The sequence below is a fragment of the Pempheris klunzingeri genome, chromosome 24, assembly GCF_042242105.1.
Source record: "Pempheris klunzingeri isolate RE-2024b chromosome 24, fPemKlu1.hap1, whole genome shotgun sequence".
Taxonomy (NCBI): Eukaryota; Metazoa; Chordata; class Actinopteri; order Acropomatiformes; family Pempheridae; genus Pempheris; species Pempheris klunzingeri.
This window is the reverse complement of record NC_092035.1, coordinates 4,537,689-4,561,766: the sequence shown is the minus strand read 5'-3', so window position 1 is coordinate 4,561,766 and position 24,078 is coordinate 4,537,689. Positions and strand designations below refer to the sequence as shown.

The 24,078-nt window shown below is 42.3% G+C and overlaps 1 protein-coding gene across 1 annotated transcript in view; it reads left to right on the top strand.

The window, feature by feature from the left end:
* Positions 1-1,978: 1,978 nt before the first annotated feature.
* The window catches only part of LOC139223938 (FERM and PDZ domain-containing protein 4-like), a 65,133-nt gene continuing 43,033 nt past the window's right edge, over positions 1,979-24,078 (top strand). The window contains 1 exon segment of the mRNA XM_070855942.1: positions 1,979-2,241. Within this exon segment, the coding sequence (XP_070712043.1) occupies positions 1,979-2,241 (263 nt within the window).

The window sequence follows — 24,078 nt, the reverse complement described above, 5'->3', positions numbered from 1 at the left end:
AGGTTAGACCCTAAAAATGCTCTTGCAATCACGAGGCAGTTTGAATCCACTCTCCTTGTCAGCACGGCACTTGTGTTTGTCTGAGCTACTGAAAGCAATACTTATCAAATCTAGGGGTGCTCATTTATACGAAAGCTTGACTCTAACATTAGTTAATCAAAGGTGATTTAAAAAAAGATGAAAGTTCAGTATGTTGCTATGAATCAGCCACTTTTGGAGCCAGTTGTCCTAAACCCCCCCCTGTGCTTCGGGACCTCAGCAGGCAGAGTTAAAGCACATACCATTTTATAACGGCTGAATGTAAAATATTCTCAGACTTCATTAGTTGAAGTATTCAGTGGCGCTAAAGAGTTTTAGGTCATAGGTTTACCATCCTATAACTCATTATACATGAGTGGACACACACCTGAGGGCCTTGGTGTCCTTGTGTGGTCAAGTAAAGCCTTTAGATGTGGTTGGACAAACCAGTCCGTTTGAAGCATGCTGGACCCTTTAGGCCCTTTATGGTGCCCTTGAACAAGAGCTTTCTAGTTCACAAGTACAGGAGTGGCATTAATCTTCTCGTCTAACTCTCAGACAAAAGTGAGTGAGCTGCTTCCCACAATATCTAGCATATCATAACATCATTTCCCTGCATTTGTCAGTGGACTGCTGTTAGGAAACACACATTAGAATGCAGAAGATTTGCTGTTTTATGTAGTCAATGAGAAAAACAGAGCCCTCGGAGCTTAAAGGAGTAGTTCAGCTTTTTTGAAGTGGGGTTGTATGAACTACTGTGTTACTCAGTAGATGGTGGAGGTCGGCATCTATCCAGTGTCGAGAAGCAGGCAGGAGTGCCGACATCCTGCCGACTATTCCTTTAATAATTCTTTCTATTCTAAAGCTATCGTGTAGAGACTATTTCTCTGATCAGATCAGTGTGTTTTATAAATCATAACTAGTCAATGTTTGGCACTCTGTTCTTGAGTTCTCAGAGTTGTGTTGCATAGATCTTGACACCGTTACTTCACATAGAAAATCCAAGATAACATTTGCTTGTTACAAGCCAGACTTTTTGAAATCGAGACACTATACTGTACAGAAAAAGCTTCTGGTGCAGTTGACTGGCTGTAAAGGCCCATTCTTGAATACCCTGAAAAGGGTCAATACTAAAAGAACCTTTGATTTGATGTGCATTGTATCATCTGTCTGCAGAACGATGCTCTTAGTGTATTCCCAGTGTACCTGTGGGAGCCTGGCTAACCTGCCCCCCCATATCAGCGTCCTAATGGGTTTTAGTGGTGAGCCCTAATTGTATTTAGACTGGGTCAGACTTCTTGTAACGAACCGCTTATCACTGCAACCCAAGACGGCACTCTCTTGCCCGCCGCTATCATGTAGCCGCAGAAGCCACCAGTTCAAGCCTCTCCAGGCATCTCAAATCGATTACCCGTCCCGCACCGTCTCTATCACTTACCACATGATTCAATTGTTGGGCTGGAAAAAATGGGATGTAATGAGATGTGAGCAATCACCTCATAAGTGCCTCTACCTGCACCTTTCACCTGATTCCTCCTCCTCTTTTGTTCGGCCCCCTTCCGTCTGCAGCGGCCGGGTCCTATCTTTCCATCCCACCCTTTGGTGTCTTTGTCAGCCGTCCTCTTCAGTCCCTGAGTGGTTTTCTTTTCCCTCCCTCACATCCATATCACCATCTCTTTTGTCTAATGTTTCCTGTGATTGGTCTTTTGTCTTTCCATTGCTCTCTCCAGTATTTTACTGAGACAGAAGAGGAGAGAGTGTGGAGCTTTTGGTCAGCAGGAGCGCACAGATACATCTCTTTCCATTCATTTATCTAATTTATCTTTTCTGCTGCCCCTCTTTTCATCCACTCCAAGCTTTTGTTTTATCAAGACATCCTCTGACGCATTCACCTCCTTAGTCTCATTTTTTCTCCTGGTCACTCATCTTCTTTCTTTAGTTTGATACCAACCCCTCAACCATGGACCAAGAAGATGGACTGCGAGAGGAGAAGGTGGACACCAGCCCCTCAGCCTCCTCTGACTCTTCTTGGACATCGTTTGACCTCAGCACTGACCTCACATCAGTCAGCTCTGACCATGTCATGACTCCAGTGACGGCTCCCAGTGGCTCTAAGCCGCTCGAGGACCAGCACCCACAGAAGTTATCTTCGGCTGAGGTCTCCTCTAAAGTGCGAACCAGGGGGGCTGCGTGGAGGGAAACATCTTTTCTTGGAAATGATGAGTAAGTACAACATCATGGTAATAATAATATCCTCACAATAATAATATGATAATAGAATGCATCGGGGAGAAGGTGAAAATTAGTGACACAAATACTTTCATTTGCAATTTACAGGCGAGAAGTAGAATTTTTTTTCAATATAATCAGATGATATAAAATCAAGATGTGCACATAATGTAGTCTATTTGGAAATTAGCTTTGCTACAGATGTTTCATTTATTACAGGATGAGAGACTTTTGGGTATTTGGGTAATTTTTCTAATAGCGATCTACCAGAAACAAGCTAGAGTCTTAAAGAAATTCAGAAATTCAAGTTTTCGACACATTAAAAAGTTGACCTGATGATTCATCATCTGACAATCATGAAAGTCTTTGTCAAGCTTGGTGCTGATCGATCCAGTTCTCCTATTCTTTTGGGATATTGAATATTTATACCAAATTTCATGGATGTTTCACCCAAAGCCAAAACCTTATGTTGGTGCAAAAAAAAAAAAAAGTCAGAAGATCAAAGTGTCCTTCCAATTCCTGTACTTTCATGTGACCCTTGTGGTAAAATGTATGTGTGATTGTGCGTATTCAATTCTAATTTAATCATGGCGACAGTAAACATGCCAGTCTCCATGATGCACTGAGTATTGAATACGCCACCTTGGTTTGACCTATCATTTTAATAGCTCTCGTAGGCTTGTCAGTGTATTTAATCAGTGCCATGTACCATTCCTGTGTCATCTATCACGCTGATGCAGACTTCAGTGTGATATAATGAGTATAAACACAAGGCCTGATCAATACATTTTCATTAAGCCAACTAATATCAATACGTGGTTCTTCTGAGCTTGTAAAGGCATTCCTTTGACAGTGTGATGAGGCCACGTCATCAAATGAGTCATTAAAAATAGTTTTGTTGCTCTTTCCCCCTGCCGAGTGAAAATGTATCAGCACGAAGAATAACTCTCCCAACAGTACAAGATCACGAGTGCGCTCACTGAGACTTAGCTTTCAGCCCACAATGCCGATGATTATCTGTCTCATCTGGTTTTAATCATGAGTGCTTCTGTAATGGGAGTCTGATTCCCAGTAGCAGGACTGTGAGAGTGGATAAAACAAGCCTCCATTAGTTTAGATAGAGACCATAAATCACAGCTCCTCCTCGAATTCTTCAGAGAACCCCAGTCTCTGACAAGTGGGAAAACCCGGGATTGTTGCTCATCTTATCAAGCCTTTCTTTTCTCCCCTCCCTTTCTTTCTTTCTTTCACTCCACCACATATATAATTACCTTTCTACAGACAGACAGCTCGCTGGCTGACGCTCTTGACGATGTCTTCAAATCACCCATAACTCCCTGTGGAGTGTTCAGCGTCTTCACATGACGACTGATTAAACCTTGGTTGAGGAATATTTCAGAGCAGGCTGACGAATATAAATACATTTGTCTCTTTTTCTCTGTCAGCAGCAGGTTTCCATCTTTAAAATGGGACGTCTGTATGGAAACGGCATGTCAGCTCAACTTGTTTGTATTGAACATTTTTACATTCAGGTGTGAAGAAAGGGAATCTAAATCTTGTTGGCAATACTAATATTTATACTATGTTTATATATTTATATTTTATATTTATACATTTTTTAATTTTTTAGGACGTTTTAAAAGTTTGAGCAAAATTCACTTGACAGTTTGTTGGAAACGTTGCTAATGTCCCTCCACTCTCTCTCTGCCTCCTCACATTTCCCTTCTTTCCATGCTCTTGTTCTTCTCTGGCTCGGTGATGCGCAGGGAAACGGTTCATGCTGTTGCGCTGCATTTAAAATCTAAAAAGGTTACAGTGAATTTAAACCTCGTTGGTTGATGCCTTTAGGGAAGCTTAGCGATGATTGGACCATCTGGGGGAGGGGGGGGGGGGGGGGGGGGGCGTCACGTGCAATTAATAACAAAATTAATAAAATTTGCATTTCTGGAGAAAAATGATTCTGATCCTTGCGCTCGCTGTGCAGTCTTTTCATGAACAAACCAAAACATCACATCCCCACATGTAGAGGAGGGGAGGGGGAGAGAAAGAGAGACAGCCAGAAGAGACACATTCCACAAGGGGGGGAGAGCTCTAGATATATAAAGAAAAAAATCTGATCCAGAGATTGAGCATCTCTCGACTTGCTGCTGAATCACCTGACCCCATCAGAGCTCGCCTGAACCATCTGCCCTATAGATTCCCAGCTTACTCCAACTCCCAGCATCTCTTTCTTCTCATTCTGTTTTCCTCCTCCACATGCTACCTTTTTTGTGTTTGTTTTTTTTTTTGTCTCATTCGTCACGCCACCCTCACTGACCCAAACATAAAGTAATTTTGCTGCAGTTGTGGTTATTGTTTTTGTTGGAGCCTGCCCCTCCGCTGGTGGCAGCCTGAGGATTAGGATACAGTCGGGCAGAGAGGCGCAGCATGATGGCACACTGAGTCATGAGGTAGGATAAGATATAGTGTTCATTCACCATGTCTATGATGTAATGATGGGATCTGTGGACGAGTGTAGTGCTATACACTATGGAGGAATGTAGTGAGGATGCACAGGGTGTGTGTGTGTGTGTGTGTGTGTCTGTGCAGCGTGCATACATACTTACATGGTTTTCTTGTGTGTGTGTTCGTTTTCTGTAGTCATATATATCCTGGCTATGTAATTAATTCATTCCTTTAAGATTCTTTATTCAACTATCAGACTTTTCTCCACAAAATGCCCACAGATAATCAAATATGAGTGCGTTTCCACGCTCCTGTGCCTCATTTGGGCTGAGCAGAGGCTCTAAGCGATTTGGTCTTCCGGAGAATTTGGGAGAAACTGGTTCCTATCTCTCCAGGCAAGCACAGTATGTGGCATTTTCATAGATCAGCACCCTCCCACTTATCTTACTGTAGTAAGTGCATTTTCTACTTCTTTCAAGCTCTGTCGTTTTGACATAAAATTTGAGAGAATTTAAGGTCTGGCTTTAGTGTCAGATGCTGCAGTGCAGTCCGGAGAGGTATCTGCACTCCTGCTCCTCAGCCTAGACTGATCAACAATAGGAACATACTTGAGAATACTTCATTTGCAGCATTCAAATGGGATGGGTTAATAAGTGGTTAATGAGTTATGTAGCCAGTAGAGAATCTTACCAGTGGCTTCTGCTACTGCAATAGTGTGAATAGATCAAGCAGCGACTGGCTTGACCAGCGCTCAATAAAGCTGCTCACTGGAGAAAATGTCCTCTAGCTGTGATGCTAATTTTCACTTCGTCAAAGGCCATTGACTTTTACTAAAGCCGATAGCAATGAAAGTCTGCTAGCTGCAACCCTAAATTTCTATACAAGTCTGATTTAATTGTGCAAAAAGTGTTCACAACTTAAGACATATTGATAAACAGGCATCTTCTAGCATGTTGGTGCACTAACAAGACTGTTCTTTCATTTCTTTGATGCCCTTTTTACACAATCTGTGGTCAGCTAATTAGAGATTAGACTAAGACTAAGATGTAGTTTGCAGTGAAGTCCACTGTCAGCGCTGGTGTTTTTACACTTTAGAAGAAATTACGCATATTTTAAAGGCGCATCAGTGATTGAATTTCTCTTTGTGGTTATTGATATGATTATTTTGGTTGGTTATGAATGAAATCGTGTTCATGACAGAGTAATCTGCTGTTGTTGTACACCACTGTTTGTGAGTTGATTTGATAAGCTCATGAGCGTCGTAAGAACTGTGACTCTTACGGTAGTGCTGAGTTAAGGATCCCCCACAGGTTGTGTTCTTCGTTTTTCTCAGCAACACTCATTCAATCTATGTCACACTTGGCGGGTGCATTTCTGAGGACCCGAGGACGTGCAGTGTTGAGTGGGAAATCGATTGGATGAGTGGCCCCTACACACGGCTGTAAGCAGCTCTACCAGGAGACAGGGCCTGCACTCCCAACAGGCATGCCTCAAACTGGCACTGTACCAGTGACATCGAAAAGGCGAGCATATGTAGAACGCAGTGCTGAGATCTCTAAATCACTCCACTGTTGTCGGATGCATCCCATCTGAGTTTCAAATTTTGACCTTTAATTGTAGTGTCCTTGGACCACCAATTGAATTTCTGAGCCGGATGTGTGAGGAATGCAGACTTGAGAGTTGCACGATCTCAAAATGAGACATTTTGACATTTAACCACGGTGCTTTTTTTGGGGGGGGGTAGTACATGGAAGATTCATTAAAAAACTAGAGCACCGCGATCTGAGATAGCACTGTTTTTTTTTGTTTTTTTTTTCTTTTTGACAAAAGCTTGACCTTTTAGAGTAATTACATGTGGAGGAAAGTTGTCGAGCTCACAGCCAAATGAGCAACTGTGTCGTGTTAACAAGCAACAATGTGGGGAAGTGAGGTGTTTTGTGACTGATGGGAGAGAGTGTCGTGAAAGAGAAATCTCTGCTTTCTTTTTAATAAAACAATGAGGACCTTTGGCACTTGGGAGTGAGCTGTCTGCATCAGATGAGAATGTCATGGCATGTTAGTGATACAGATGGATGAGATTATTGCTCTTTGTTCTGCACTGGGATGACGTTACATTTTGCCAATTAGGTCCCTGCACCTTGAATTTAAAAAACGAGCCATCACCAAGACACCCTTGTAGGAATCTCTCCCACCTCCCTGTCTTCCTCCCATCCTCTTCTTTCCCTTTACAATCCACGTAGTATTACATAAAATCGGGCTCATGGTACAGTAGTAAATGGATAAAAGAATACGATTGCCTTTACTTAGGAGACTCTTTTGCTCGCTTTTCCCAGTAAACAAACACCGTTACATAAAGTCCACAAAGCCTCCAGATGGACACGACCGAGGTCTCGTCATTTGGCCAGGAGTCATTTCCAGCATAACGTGCACACGAAACACACACATACATGCACATACACACCTGTATGTATCTGTCTTGGGGCACTGAGGAGCTTAATTTCATTCCTTAATCCCATATTTGTTCCCAACATGTTCACCTTTACCACTGCCTAACATTCACCTTCATAACAACCTTAACCTCACTTTAATACTGATCCTAACGTTTGAGGCAGGACGAGCAAACACTCATATAAAAATATGCAGGAGAAATTCCACCTTTAGATGCTGATCTCACTTGTTACACTGAAGTGATTGATCTTGATCTAGTTGCAGTTTTTCAGACTACTTGATGGAGCTGTTTTCAGGGAGCAGCCTCCATTTCTGCAGTGGAAAACGCTAGCTGGTTGATATCTGATATATCGTATCGACACAATATACTGTATCAGCACATATTTCAGCCTAAGCTTAATTCTTTACTGTGCTATATATAACATTAGACACCCAGGGGTCATTGGCACAAATCAGTAGTCATGTCCCAGTAGACGTGGCTATAGATAGCTACTTGGACAAGAATCTGTACCAGGTGGCATCTCAGAGGTAGCAAACGGAGCTGGCCTCCACTGAAATGTGCAGGGCTAGCATTATATCTGCAAATAGGCTAGAATAATTTGATTAGTTAATATGAGGAATATTAGATAAAATGTCGTTCATTCATTACCATTATCCTGCCAGAACTGCCTCGTCATGTCCTCAAAAGCCAGCTTAACTTGTGTGATTTTTCCTTTGACTATAATTCATGTCATGGTAGAATTCTGCAGAACATCCATTTGCTTTTTGTAATACAAAGAAATTGATATTCCAATATACAGAAGCCAAATTCAGCTGTCAAAAGAGTGATGTACTCATCCACTGAGGGTGACTCCAGAGGACATCGGACCATGCAGTCATCAATCTGAAGGATAATCAGACAGGCAGCACTTTTCACCAGCCAGCTAGATGTTATAAAGTTGAGTGCCTGCTATCACAGATGTTTTATTGAACTGGGCCAACAACGCCTCCAATGGCCTTGTATTTCTGAAATTTCTACCTCAACAGCGGAACAGGACCATTTTTATTCACTAACATCCTTAACTCGCTATTGATATCGACAGGAGAAAGCATGCACTGCTTGCATCGCTCTAGAAGTGAATTACTAACAAGGCAACACAGCATTTTTGAAAATAAGATCTGTGTTCCTGCAGCCATGCTGCTGGCAAACAGTCAAGATGGAGGATATAAATGTATAATGATTTCTTATGACATAAGTCTTTTTGCTTTGTGGCCAAAACACTCTTCTTTCTAGAACCTTTTGTAACTTCCTCAGATCCCTCCTATATGTCCTGTGCAATAGGTGCTCTGCTGCACACATTGTATCTGTAGAGTCTGTAGAGTTCACCGCAGGGGCTCAAGCACAGATCTTTTCAATGTCACTACTTCTTGGCTTTACTTTCTGAGTGCCTCATTGATGCTGAGGGTCTATTTTCTCTGCGATCTGTATTCAGTTGCAATTTGAGCCTTTCTCTTTCAGGTTGTGATCAGCTTTCTGGACTCGTACTGGTCTAATTTTGTCGGGATGCAGGTTCCTCAGTGATGTGGGAGGCTTTCTGTCTCAAGGAGGGAAGCGGAGCATACAGGCACTGTGTGGCGCCGGTCAGTGTGTGCCAAGTAAAAGGAAAGGAGGGGAATTATGTCAAATGAAATTACAGCCCTGTCAAAAAGTGTCAGTGTTGGACAGTTAAAACCACATGATCAAGAAGAGGTTGGGCGATGTCTGCTAGCTTCTTACAGGTTAAATTGTGGGCAGAAAAAGGTAATCGACTGAGGTATCACTGTGGCAAGGTGTGGCGTCTTAGTGCTCTCCATAGGAGAACAATGGGACAACAATAATGCATGGAGAGCACAATGCAAACTCTGTGCTCTGCTCTATGCCTTCCACACCCAAACCTTTGAACTTTATTCCTTTGGCATTCTTGCAGTGTGTCCACTCCACTCAAATTTCCAGTCGGTAGATCCTTTTTGGAGGCACTCTCTCTCACCTCTCTTTGTCCAGGTTTACCCTGGCTATGATTGAGCAGACACAGGTCATGTGTGAATCTGTGGCAGCCTGGAGGGAGTTTATATTGTACAAGAGCACTCAGCAGAGTGTGTAACCTAACCTAAACCTATAACTACACTGAACAAAAATAGAAACGCAACACTTGTTTTTGCTCCCATTTTTCATGAGCTGAACTCAAAGATCACTCTGAAATGTTCAGTTTTATCACACAGCCCAGCTCACTAACACAGATTTAGACAGGTTTGTGAACAATATTTGAGAGAAATGGTTGTTTTTTGTATATCGAAAATGTTTTAGATCTTTGAGTTCAGCTCATGAAAAATGGGAGCAATAACAAAAGTGTTGCGTTTATATCTTTGTTCAGTGTAGTTAACTTTTTGTCATTTTTTGAGCTTTTTTATTACAACTGCTGTAATCGCGGCACGTTGTAGACTGTAGACACAAGCTGTCTTAAACTTGTTTTATACTATAAGTCTTTCAATAAAGTTGACTTTGCAGTGAGTTTAAGTAATTTCCCATCGCCTGTGTTCATCTCACTCTTTACAGAGAAAAGGGAGGGTAAAACTAGTTTATGGGACAGCGTGTGAATACATTTTGTTTCTCAGGCTACACATTCAGATTTCATTATCACCAGTCCTTGTTTATCTCCTCCACTGAGTCAGCAAGGAAGAGCACTCTTCTGTTGTGTCCTCCTCTTATTGTATATACATTGTTGTTGTGTTAATCTCCCTCTGCCCGCTGTATGCCCACAGGCACAGCTGACCTCTGTCTGCTCCGACCACAGAGAATCATTGATTCTCATGCGCTGACACACACACACACACACACACGAACGCACACAAGAAATGTCTGCTATATGTCACACACACATCTTCCAGCTTTCGTTGGCATTGGGGTTTAGGAGTGGCATCTGACTTCTTTGTGTCTGAGATACACACTCACACACACTTACACACACACACACACACACGCTGTAAGTACTGCTGCTGATGTCTGCGCTTAGTAGCAGCTCTAAAGTTGGCACACATCTGTTCATGCATTGATCCACCCGCTCTGTGTGCAAGCTATGTGCGGGGAACAGGAGTGTGTGTGCGCTTATGTGTGTGTGTGAGAGTGTGCTGGACACAGTGTATTTCACACACTTGTCATGTCTCTGATGATGCCGTGTGGGGGAGTTTTTCCCCAACATTGTCCCCTGCGATCTCACAGTGCATGACACTTTGTGCATGCATGTGTGTGTGCCAGTGTCCACGTGTGCGTGTGTGCGTGTGTGTGTATGTGTGAATGGAGTTTATCCCTGCTGGCCCAGATGCCCCAGCTAAATCCATCACCAGCGGTGCTGCACAGCGGTGCTAAGCTGGAACATTTGGCACCAAGCTAGGACTGAAAAAAAAAAAAGAAAAACAGGAACACACTCAGACATACACATATGCACACACACACACATAGAAAATTGAGTTTGGGGATTTTTTTTTTTAAAGAGATTCAGAGGTGGATTTTTTAGTGGAGGAGTTGGACTCAGGGAGCGGGACAGGAGCTCTTTCTCCAACGCTCTGAGGCTTTTGGTGGTGGTGGGACCGGGGCGTCCATCCCACTCTCTCCACCCGTTCGTTCCTTCATCTGTCCAGTCTGGCTGACAGGATGGAGCCGTGCGACGACGACGATGAACCGGGGATGTTAGCCGCTTTGCAGTAAGTTCTGGTGTCCCTTGATTGCTTCTTGCAGTTTACTTGCTGTAGTCAGAACGCATGCTGTCACCATGTTGGATCTTTGAGATGGAGATACATTTTTAGCCATTGCCACCTCTCTCAGCACTCCCTAATCAGCTAATTAGCATGGGATTCATTGATTAAGCACCTTGGGAGGTTCACATGGAGGGTGCTGCAGGCTGTTGGAGGCACTTATGGGCCTCTTGCTGGGCCTCAGACTCTACATGAACACCATTGAGATGTTTCAGGTTTATTTTTGGTGATTGGTCTTTTGATGCCTTCCCTTATTGCTGCTTTTGCTTTCATGTAGTGTACATGGATTAAGTGTTTGGTGGATTATGTATTTGTGTTTGTTTCAAGCCAAAGTCAGCTCTTCATTGTGTCTAATGATGTCATTTTGAGTGTGAACTCTAATGCAATTATAAAAAGTCCTACATTCAAAGTTGAGTGTAAGTAAAGCAACAAAGTGTATTGTTGGCATCAAAAGTAAAAGTATTAGTACTTTGTGATGAATGGCCACTGTCAGTGTTACATTATCACGTTATGGATGATTATTAGTGATATTTTGAGAATTGGCCGAGGTGGAGCTAATTTGATCTACTCCTTATTCTGTTGGGCAGTTTAAGCTATAATAATGCAGGAGATTTTATAAGTGGTTTGTGTGTCAAATCTTGATCTTAACTGGTTACAATAGCTCTTAAATAAATGTAACAGAATGAAAGTACAGGATTTCAGTCTGAAATGTAGTGAAGTGAAAGTATAAAGTAGCATAAGATGGAAATACTAATGTCAAGTACAAGTAATTGTACTTAAGCATTGTACTTTAATACTGGTTTTAACTGCACAGACATAATACATGCGGTTGAAAACTGCATTTATTCTGGGTTCTCTCTCTCTCAGCTGTTTTTGAAACCATTTGTATGGGTTTGTATAGTGTTACAGGGCAGTCACGTCTTGACAGGCTTCCCTGTGAGGATGCTTAATATAAATGATTAATTGTGTGTTAATGTGTTGAACGTGTTACCTGACTGACTGACTGACTGACTGACTGAATTATTGCTAGCAGTCTCCTTAAGGCCAATAGCTCCACCAACCCATTCTTTTATCCTTCATCTCTTGACTGTCATCAAGCTGATCTGAGCAAGCCGATGGATTTAATGCAGGACTGTCTTGCTACAGGCTTTAAAGCAGCCATATTGTAATCTTGCTCAGTGAATCGACGGCACGTGAGTCGTCTGTTACATAAGGCCGAGGTGGCTCCAAGCAGCAGAGGAATCCAGGACCTTGTAATTACTGAACACACTTAGAGATTACATCATGGATTGAGGGGGTTTAGCTAGCTGGCTGCTTGAAGTGTGGCCATGTGCATGCACATGGTGTGGTCTCATAAAATTTTATCATGTGGAGCCTTTATTTGTATGCATGTTGCTCCCTGGACTGTGGATGTGCAGAATGTAAATGCACGCTGTATGTGTGAATGCTGTATGTGTGTTGCTGGCTTTACTTAGTGACTGACTGTGGCTCAGGGGGGGGATTTAATTGTTTTAATATCGTCCCTTCAACAGCCGGATGGTGTGTTTACTCTCTAATCAATTGGAGTGATAATCCAAAACATAAAACCACGCATACATTTAAATCCCGTGACTGATGGACCTTAGCAGCGATTCCCAACGAGGAGTATGTGGATAAATGGGGAGTAGTTCAATTAATGCACCTAAAATAGAAAAAAGCCCACTTACATATAGGATGTGTTCACATCAGGTGTCGTACTAATACATATGCCTCATAGTCAGTGGATAGGACTTCTCTCAGCTGCTTGAACTTACAGGAAAAGTGGGATTCAACTGATAATACGTTCGAAATTGAGGTGTTTTAATCTGAAAACTTTAGTGTCCTGCCCTGATTAACAACAGACTGCATGTGTTCTTAGGGGTGGTGTACAGGCTTTTATTTTGTGGCTACAGAATACAGTATGAATACTTACAACTTCACGGTGCAGCACTTGGGATATAAAAAGTAGAAAAGAAGTCCGCTTTCCCTTCTGTCTCCTTTTTTTCCTTCTTTCTACCTAAACATAAACCCATGCAGCTGCTGGTCAGCAGTGAACTGTAAGATTGAGGAAGCGCCAGATCGCAGCATCATTGTCGAAGGATTACAGCAACGAGGTGATAGGTCATTGGCCGGGAAACATGTGGCCCAGAAAGCAGACAAATGAAATTTGATTCAGATTCAGACTCTGCTCTGCTGTGTCAGTCGGACGGACAGACAGGCAGACAGACGTGAACTGATTTTCTTTCAATCTCTCCACCTGCTGTTCTGGTTTTCAAAGCACTGATATTCCAAATATTTGAATGTTGACTCAGCAGCTGCGGAATGAGTGACACACATTGGGATACAAGTGAAATCAAGTGAACCTGCTGTGCTGCTTTCCCCATTCCTATTGCTCTACAGAGGGCTAGCAACAAAACTAAAAACTGCTCTGGTGGCTGATTATATTGTCCAAAAACCTACCAGACGAGTATATACAATAAACAGGTAAAAATAGTAAAAGGATTTCTCTTTGGGGCTTCTAGAGAGTTCATTCTGAGGAATTTAGTTGAAAGTTGAGGCATTTCATGTTTGAAAGGGATGTGTTTGGTCGGTTTTTGTCTTTTTACCATTGAAAATGTCATGAAACCAGAATTTAAATCATAAAACATCATGATTCATGACGTCAAGAAGAGCAACTTCTTTCTATCTTTGCTATTACTGATGCTAACGCTGAAGGAAGCGCTGTGTATGTAGTAGAAGCACAGCACATGTAAGCCTCAGGTAAACCAATACTCACCGTTGTTACTTTAGCCACTCATTCTCATTGGATTTATACATAACAAGGAAATCTGATCAGTATTATCTGTTCGTCACATTCTGAGTTATGGCAAACCTTTTATCAAGATTAAGTGAATCTGATGCCATTAGATTGTTTCCATTTGATTGTTTTTATGAGCGCTAAATACACCCCGACCAAATTCAAGTCTCTCATTCTCCGAAGAAGGTTCAGGGGAGGTTGTGTGTCTGTTGAAAGTGCTCCTCCTTCGATGATAATCTGCTGTCGCTCCACCCCTGTGCCCCGTTGGATGTTTGCTCTCAGATTGGTCAGGTTCGACCGAAAGGGCCTCCTGGCCAAATCGGTCATAGGCCGATTAGTTTGCTGGCAGGTGCTCAAAGTCTAGTCGTCGTCCTCCTCCTCCTCCTCCTCTTTTTCTTCTTCTTCTTCTTCTTCTTCCGCCTGTCGGATGGAAATTCATGTAAATTCCTGTTGGCCGCAGAAAGCAGACGGAAATGATTTGGAACGCATGATGAAATGCACCACACTAACAATCAGCCACCCGAATGCAGCATTTCAAGAAGGAAGCGTATGAAAGACACACAATTACAATGTTTTATATATTTTTTTGAGTTTTATTTACCACTGCTTCCTCACCAGGATGCTACAGGGTTGCAAATCTGCCAACAGGAATGGGGCGTCAGCTTCCACTGTGGCTTTGATCAGAGAGCAAATGTCGAGTAAACTTCCTGCTGCTGTTTGCACCCATACAGTGTGTGTCTGACTCTGACTGCTAAACTCTCTCTTGTCAGTGCTTATGAAATTGAGGTCAAAGTTAAACTGTTAATATATTTAATTCTTTTCTATATATTGTCTGTTTTTTGTCTAGGCTTGGTCATAGATAGCATGCCAAATACCATTCATTTCAAATAACCTTATTTGAGATGAAAACATTGCAGTGTTTTCTCTCTTTTCCTTCCTTGACACAGTATTACACATATACATTTAGTCTCATTGTTGATCATGCAAGTGCTAAATGGAAGCAGATGATGATAATCTCACTTATCACACAACCACAATATCCATAGTCTGACTTAATGTGTGAGTGTGTGTGTGTGTGTGTGTGAGTGTGTGTGTGTGTGTGTGTGGACCAGACATGTAACCTCGTGTTGCTCTAAGTGGGGATTTGCGGCCCAAATCCGTCGCCTGTTTCCAAACAGTCAGAGATCTTTCATAAATGTCGGATGAGCTAATGTGTAAAGCGGCAATCCTTTAATGACTAAATGGAGATATGGCCACAGCCCCGCCAGTTCAACAGCGTTTACATTCAGTGGGGTTATCACATGATGTTTGTCTCTGCATGTCTGCCGTAGGAGCTGTGAGATTTAAAACCCATATGCCACTTGCGCGGTACTGAGCTGTGTTCCCTTGCATGTTAAATACCTCAACAGATGGCTAACATTCGGGTTTATAACTTTCCTGTCACCCATAATATTCTGCTGTTACATTATATTTGTTTCTCTTGCTGCTTTCTTCAACTTTTTGGATTAGAGTTGCACTGAATTTTGATTAGAAGCTGAAGTTTTGTTGCAAGGATATGCTGATAAATTATATTTCATTTCATTTTTGCTTTATTAGTATTCAGATCACAGCGCAAATTCAGTGAGCCACCAGTCGTGTACGTCATTTAAGCCCTTTTACAGACAGTTCTCACTTCCAGCTCATTTGTGATCAGGCTCTATAGTTTACTGAGAACTACCTGCAAAGCAAAATGTAATAATACCACCTGGGTCTACTTTCTGTTTGCACCATGGTTGTACTGTGTGTGAAATATACTGTACCTCAGCCAAAACTGAGGTTGACGAGTTAATTGAACTAAAGAATTAGAATTAAAAGCTGAATTTCATGGCATAAAGTCAGGTAGGAAAACTGCTTTACAAGATCTAGTGCAAACACAACTCCTTTATTTGGCAGGATAATACATCATGACCACTCTGCATCAGTCATTGTGGGCTCAGTGGTGCGAACAGTCACCTCCGCAGGTCTCTGTCTCACTCCTGATTGTATGGATAAGAGTGGACGGGCTGTAATGGCTGCAATGCAATCCTTTTGGGAAATTGCACCTGATTAAATTACATCCACTAAAAGAGCTTGTTTTTGCCAGATTGTTACTCGAAGTGTCTGACAAATTACCGAAAGGATCCCTCACTGTTCAAATCTACAAAAAATTTTATTTTACCTTGCAGAACATGGGGGTAGCTGGTCCACTGCTGACTCGATTAGTTCGTTTGTTTGTGTTGCTGTGTGCTACACAAATCTTGTGCTGGATCTGAACTAACCCTTTACAACGCCAAAGTCATCTGAGGGGATCCTTTCTGTAATGTTGTCAGACAGAATAAAGACTTCTGCAATAGTAACTACCAATTAGCACATTAGCAGTAATAGAGAAGGATGAAAACAACTCAGATAGAAATAGCAGAATGACAAGGAATAGTTTTACATTTCTGGAAATACACTTATTTGCTCCCTTGCCAGACGCTAGATAAGAAGATCAATGCAACTCTTATATCTGTCTATTAAAAAAATGTTGCTCAAGCCAGCAGCCAGGGGAACAGCTCGCCAAGGTCTCTCTAAAGGCAACAAAATCCTCCCACCAACACCTCTAAAGCTCACTAATTAAGAGGTTATCTCTTTTTAATCCGTATAAACGCTGAAGTGTAAAAACGACAGGTTGTAGTTTTCATGAGGGGTGGTGTGTGGGATTGACCTCCTCCTGGAATCCAGATGTGACCACCAGTTACCAGACAGGAAGTCAGTGCACCTGGGTAAGAAATGGTCCCACACATAAAAACCGCATCGATCATCTCATTTAACTCTCCGCAAGAGAGCAACAAGCTAATCCCAAACAATTCATTTAAATATGAAATAGCCTTAAGCGTGTGGAATAGCATGAATTACATGCTAGGAATATATTCATTGGCTCGTCACAGTTGTGTTTTCAACAAATATCCAGAGTTTTTGTCACTACCTCTGCATGCCTGGAAACATCTGATGGTGCTGCTTTCTGATGTAATCCTTATGGAAAGTTTCCATCGTTTGTGCTGTCAAAATGTCCCCACTCCAGTCCAAACACACCCCAGTGGGTAAAATTGCTTTAAAAGTGCAACACAGGAAACATTGCAGGCTCTCAGCTCCTGTTCCAGGAAAAAAAAACAGTTGTTTATCGCTTCCAGTCGTGCTCAGGACACTTGCACCATTACTCTGGCTCTCACTGTTTTTCCTCTCGTCTCTGCTCATGTTTAGAAACACTAGCACTGTTTGACGAGATAAGATGCCCTCTTTGGCATCGCAAGTTATTGGTCCTTAGCCTGCTGATCACGCCGTCCAAAAACACACTGTTTCTTCTTAGTTACTTATTGTATTTCTATATTTTCTCATTTACACTTGATTAAGCCGTTTTATTTTGCTTAATATTATAATTATGTTTTTTCATGCCACATATGATTGTGTTATTATGCAGTTCAATTAAGAAATGTACCTTTTATAATGAGTTCCCTAAATAAGAAGTGAGCTCTTTTTTCACTGAGGCAGAAAGACAGACATGCTTGTTTGTGTGTGTGTGTGTGTGTGTGTGTGTGTGTGTGTGTGTGTGTGTGTGTGTGTGTGTGTGTGTGTATGTGTGTGAGTGGATTTGGCAGTCAGACTATTGGCTTTGCTGGACGCCTCGAGAGATGTGGCTCGCAAAAAAAAAAACACATCTCTCGTCAGCATTCAAGCTTAGTGAGTGTGTGTATGTGTGTGTAATTAAATGTCACGCTGGGCCTGAAGAATAGCTAATAGCATTTGATCAATTTGTTCAGACTATATGGGCCTCTATCTCTGCATTTTGATGAGTGTGCATGATGAGAGCCTGTGCATTGCCTGCAACCAGCAGGTGAATATATACTCCAGAAGAAGACCTCATTGTTTGCTTGGAAGGTGGTTTTTTGTGTGTGTGTGTTTATAGCTCCTTGCGTGGAACCCCGCAAACAAAGCTCAGGGGTCCGGGGCAACCAGCTGCTCGCTAATATGCCACGAGGTGACAAATAGCTCCCGTCGTTTCCCACTCCTGCTCATCTCTTAAGTGTCTCCGACAAACTCGGTTATTGAAGACGGACGCTTAGCGGGCTGACAGCAGGAGGCATGAGGAGAGGAGGAGAGACACAGAGGCAGAGACAAATAAGACCCGAGCCAAATATAATATTTGTTCAAACCCACATGGAGCACTCGGTGGGTTCAAAGCATCAGAAACGGTCCGGTTGCTGCCAGGTACAGCAGGCACGCCAGGCAGATAAAGAGTTAGCAGCTCTGGGAGAACATTAGACAAACTTTTAATAGAAAACAGCATCCTCTTGGGCCGGTGGAAAAGTTTTATGGGATATTATTATGAGGAGGAGCAAAAAGGCTGTAAAAGTTCAGAATGATTCTCAGAATGAATGCTAGACAGTGTCCATCCTTTTTTTATGGATCTATTTATACTGTAAAACTCAATGTGGGAGCTTGTCCTTGTCAAAACAAGTGAGCTGAAAGATTTTGGAACTTCTCCTGTGGAAGACGTATTATTATGTGATAGTGGGGAAATTGCAATTACAGTTTACAGTACGTCTTAACTGGTAGGCCAGCACATCAGCTATGCTTATGTGCTAAGGTAGGCCACAGAAATTAGAAATGAAATGAAGGAAGATGGTGCACGTGCTCATTTCACTTGCCTGTAGCATATGGTCTTTTTATGTTTATGATCAATAACACTAATGGCTTTCACTTGTCCATTTGTGGATTTGCATATATGTTCATAAATCTACCAGAGCCAGTGTGTTTACAGATCTGATGGCAAAGCCAATGTTCTTATTGATGATCTAATGAAGCCCATAAATGTAGGACTGATTTCATGTGCTGTGCTTGAAGGAATTCTCTATTAAATCAGATTTTCTTTGTTTTTTCTATAAAATTCCAGCATAATTCGACCCTCTCTACTACCTTGTTACCAAATTTGATGATAAACCTCCTACTTGATCTTGAATAGCGCTTTATTCTATATCTATATGAAGTATAAGCTTTCTCACTTCTCCTCTCCTCCTTTTCTCTCCTCTCCTCCTCATGTCATATAATCCCTTCCCCTCTGCCCTTTCCCCATCTGTTTCATTCTGTCCATCCTTCAATCTCCTTCCCGCCCAATCCATCATCGACCCCCACATCACACCTTCGTCGGACAAGCCCCTCTCGCTTTTGAATCTCCATCCATCCCTCCAATCCGTTTCTCCTCCCTGACCTTTCTCTCCCTCACACCCTCATCATCCTCCCTTACATACACCCCCCTGGACCCCCTCTTTTTGCACCACTTCAGTCCACTTCTCCTCTTTCTCACGCCCTCCCCTCCATCGACACCTCCCCTCCCTCGCTTTAGGGTTGTCTACCCCATCAGATTAGGCCTGTGTCATAAGGAAGAGAGAGAAAGAGAGAGATTGCAGCTTGGATTAAAGGGAGTGCTGGAATGAAATTCTATGATCTCATTGTTTAGAGCCACATAAAGTTGGTGCCTGTGTGTGTGTGTGTGCGTGCGTGCGTGTGCGAAAGGCTGGTGTCCGCTTGATCCGCTGTAATGACACGGAGCAGGCCAGAAATGCCTAGCCTGGCACTGTTGCATGCTGGGATATCAGCCATATGTGTTTGGTGTGGTGACAGAGAGTTTAATGACTGACTTATTTGCACTTTTATTGTGCTCGTATTTCATTATGATGTAGTGCAGATGGGACAGCATCACTGTGTGGTTATGGATTGGGCCACAAATGCTGGACGTTACAGAGCAATCAGGTATACGTCCTAATCAAAAAAATAATAAAGGATGAGGTAATACTATGACGGAATCCCTCAGACAGTGCTGTGACCCAGTAAGGCGGAGTGTGACATGGTTTTATTTATTTATTTAAAAGAGGCCACCTCCTGTACAAATGAAAGCAATAATAACTATAAGAATTGTACCTGGTAAAGTAAACAGCTCATTATTATGTGCATCCTTAAAGATGAATGCGTTTCTGGCCTCATAAATCGTTTGCACAGCTATTTCAGTGTTCTCCACAGCTGTGCTTGTGGGTTGCATCACAGACTTTGCAAACGTTACCGGGGCCCGTTCATCAAAACAGTGGTCTACAGCACTACTAGTGGGCAAAAGCTCCACGGGGAAGCTTTAAGTGAGATATCACATGTTCATTTTGGACTACTTTCACCTCACAGCTTCTTCTGCTTTGTGTGGTGATATGGTGATACTCCATCCATCCATCCATCCATCCATTGTCTAAACCGCTTATCCTTAAGGGTCACGGGCTCGAGCCAATACTAGATGGCACAGGGTGAGAGGCGGGGGACAGCCTGGACTGGTCACCAGTCAATCGCAGACACCAATGAACCTGACCCGCCAGTCTGTGGACTGTGGGAGGAAGCTGGAGAACCTAGAGAGAACCCACGCAAGAACATACAAACTCCACACAGAACGGTTTAAGGCTCAAACCACAAACCTGCTGGTCAGTGGGTTCGAACCTGGAACCTCTTTGCTGTGAGGTGCTGCCCACTAATACTTCATTACAAGTACATGCATGTAAGTATTAATCACAAAATGTGAAAGTAAAAGTAGTTATTTTAGACAATGGGCCCTGACATCATTATTAATGATGTATTAATATGTAAGCAGTACTTGTAGTTGGCCAAGATGGAGCATCATATGCATCATATTTTGTAAATAGATTAGTTTGTTTTGTACGTAGAATTTAAAGCGGTCAAATAAACATAGTGGAATTGATAATACAGTACTGCTCTCTGACCGCCCTGTGGCCGTTTACAAACGTCACTTTTTATGAATTGTCACAAAGCATTGCCAGTGAACGTAATCCTGGTAGTAGCAGCATTCCCATTCAAATGTAATTTGTAAAGCGGATAAGTAGCACATAAGCACAATTCGTTGCAGCTGTGTATTTGGTGGTGTGCAGAATACAGAGCAAGTAGTAAGATGGCTATTGCAAATGTGACAGTGATTTATGTATGAACGCCACTCGCACTCAAGGGAATGTCAAAGTCATCGAGGTCCTAATTCCACCGGTAGAAAAAAGAGGCAAAACTTCATTTCATTATCAGCCGATCAGCCAGATGTTGTGTTGTATGATGGAAATGTTTCAATACAAAGCATTGAATCCATGTGACTTTATTGTTATTGAAGCAGCCTTTGGTGGAGATCTCATTATAGGATACTACAGCTACATCCTGCTCTTTTTAAAGGAGACAGAGGAGATGTCTACATACAGATAGGCCACGAACACGCAGGTTAATGATTTACTCTGTGTGTGTCAGCCATCATAGACCACAAGATGAGTGCTGAATGCCAATGCGGTGTGTAACAATGCAGCGCACATGCTTTGTCTGTCCGGGTTTTCTCTCTCACGCAGTCACTCACACTTGGATGGTGACCTTGGGCTATATTGTTATTCATTAGTGGACAGAGGCGAGCAGACTGCTTTCTCTCCTCTTATCTCTATGGGACACAAACCAGCAGTGGGATGCCGGTGGCGTTCCTATCTGTCCTCACTGTAATAAGCATCGCAGTTTTAAATCAGCTGAGTGAAGAGATCAGACGGCAGCCTTCAAAGATAAAAGGAAGGTCCTGCTGCCCCGTCTGTCAGGTGCTTTCATGACTGTAAAGATTATTACTCTTTAGAATAAAACCGATTTTTTGGATTTTATTTTAATTCCGAATTTGGAAGAGGAAAGATGACCTCCGGCTAGCAGAATAACTGGCAGAATTTGAAAACAGTATTTTCTGTTCTCTTCAAACTCTTAAACTAGTTGGGGTGTTCAAATCAGCATGGAAACAAGGCACATTTGACGTGGTTAAAGCAGGAATTTATGCATGCATTTATGTTGAGTTATCCCCAGAATATCTGTTGTCCACAGGTTATTCTTCACCAGTCTCTCCAAATGTTAACAGAAAAGTTAGTGTAGGACATATACATAAACAATCAGTGCTTTGAAATGTTGTATTTATTGCTTTCAAATGAACTTTAGGTCGTTTAAAAGCCAAATGAGCTGCTGCTGTGCAACATTTGCAACTGTGTGTGTTGTCCGAGCTGATTTTTGAGTTGAGTTTCGACTGCCGCCGTCGTTTTTTCCATCCAAATGTGACAGTCGGAGGTATCATCTGTCGTCTGCACTGCCAAATGCACCTTTTCCTTCTGCTCGCTGAACATGAGTGGATGCTGCTGGATTGATTGTTCAGCTGACAGAAAAATGAAGAGTTGATTCTCAGCACACTGTTTTATAACTTTTTTTTTTTTTTGGCTTGGGGAGGATATGTAGTCATTCTAAATTAAAAGACTAAGTGATATCACGAGTCATTGGTCATTAAAGTCACATTTTAAGGGCATCAATAAGCAGAGACTGTAGGGACAAAAATACTCTTTTGTTTGTAACTTGTTCTAGTACGAGACCTTATGTGTCATATTGCAGTTTTCAAACTTGGCACTGTTTGAGTCCCTCTGAGATGGAACACTGTTCATAACATTGTCACAGAAGCTTTAAAAGTTGAATGGGTGGACAACTGGAGGTGGAATCAGTGAAGTGTGCAAGTAAAGTACAATCTTAAAAGTACAACATCCTGTATGTCCTTCACACACTCCTCTCCAAAAAGTTAAGGACGCAGACTTGTTAAAAAATACAGGCAAATTGACAGGAATTTAAAGGAAAAACCAGAATAAAGTGTCTTAGTAAGTGTTGCGCCACCACGTGCTACCAGAACAGCTTTGATACTAGATCTCTCTGAACTCTACTGGAGGAATCAACACCATTCTTTCTGTTTGATTGCATTGTTTTCTATTGGAATGTCTGAACTGGCCACGAGCGATGCTGTGCTGGGCAGCACCATGCGGCGTGCTTCTGTCCCATTTCTATTTATTCCTGTCTATCATGTTGAAAGTGCTGCATCGTGGATGAGGAGAGGCTGATTTTGTGAAGTTGAAAGGAGGAGTTATCTACATGATGCATGATTGTAGCTGGCAGGAGGGACATCGCCATATGGCTAATAACAATCTTTTTGGGCATTTGCTTGTTTTAGTGCACCGTGTTACATGTCAGTCCAAAATCTCCCACATATGTTCAGCTGGTTTGAGATGTGGTGACTGTGAAGGCCATGGCATATGATTCACATCAATTTCATACCCACCAAACCATTCAGCGGGCCCTTAAGCCCTGTGGATGGGTGCAATGTCATCCTGGAAGAGACCACCTCCATGGGATTAGAAACGAAAGGTGGTCATCACTCAGAGCATCTTTGTATTGATTTGCAGGGAGCCTTTCCTTTAAGGGGACAAGTGGAGCCAGACCAAAGGCCCCCCACAGCATAACAGAGACAAAGACCCCTCACACAGGGGTCAAGAAAACTCAGCAGGAAGCTTTTTCCTTGAATTTGTCACATTTGTCTGTGTTTTAATGTTTGTGTTTCTGCTTCAGTGTGAGTTTTAGTGAATGGAATTGCTGTCTTTCCGACTTTCAAAGAAGAAGCAAAATCAGAAGCAGTTTTATGGCTCCAGAGGATTTAGAAAACTTGGGTGTGTCTGCAGTCTGAACTCGAATCTTTTCAGAAGTTGTCAGATATGGCACACATCTGAACACATTCAGAGGTTAGTGGAAAACATCATTAGTAATCAACACACTGTTTTTCCTATCTTGCATCCCTTCGCAAAACAAGTCATAATAATGAGATTAGAATTTGTGAACCTTGGCAAAAGTTAATTCACTCTCTCCCACTTCTTCATTCATTCCTCCCCCTTGGCCCTTCTGTCTCCTGGCCCCTTTCCATTCTCATAGATCCCTACTTCCCTTTATCATCCTGTCAATTTAAAAGGAACCCCTCCCCCTCAATCACTTCATCCAATCACTTAAGCGTAAAGGTAGCACTCCTCTCGCTTACCCACACGGGAACCAATCACTTCCTTCGCCGCTCCAATTAGCTCCTCCTATAGTGCACTGCGTCCAGCTTCTGATGCAACATGCAGCCTCCATGCAGAAGTACATTGTAGCATCAATTCTTGTTCAGAGATGTTATTTTCCTAATCTAATGCTAAAGGCCAACTATCTGCATTTTATTTTGGTGGCTGTCCTCCATGCTTGTTGTTCTTTGCTCCTCTGTCATGTCAAATATATTGATTGATCAATTGCAGATTCGGCACCTTATTTTCAGCAATTTTGGTTTGTTTTTGCTGTCCTCATGGCATAAAGATGTCCTCTTATCTAGGAACCTCCCATATGGAGATCACCAATCTGACACAAGACAGAAAAAAGTAGCACAATTTCGAAGCTCAAGAATCACGATTGATTTC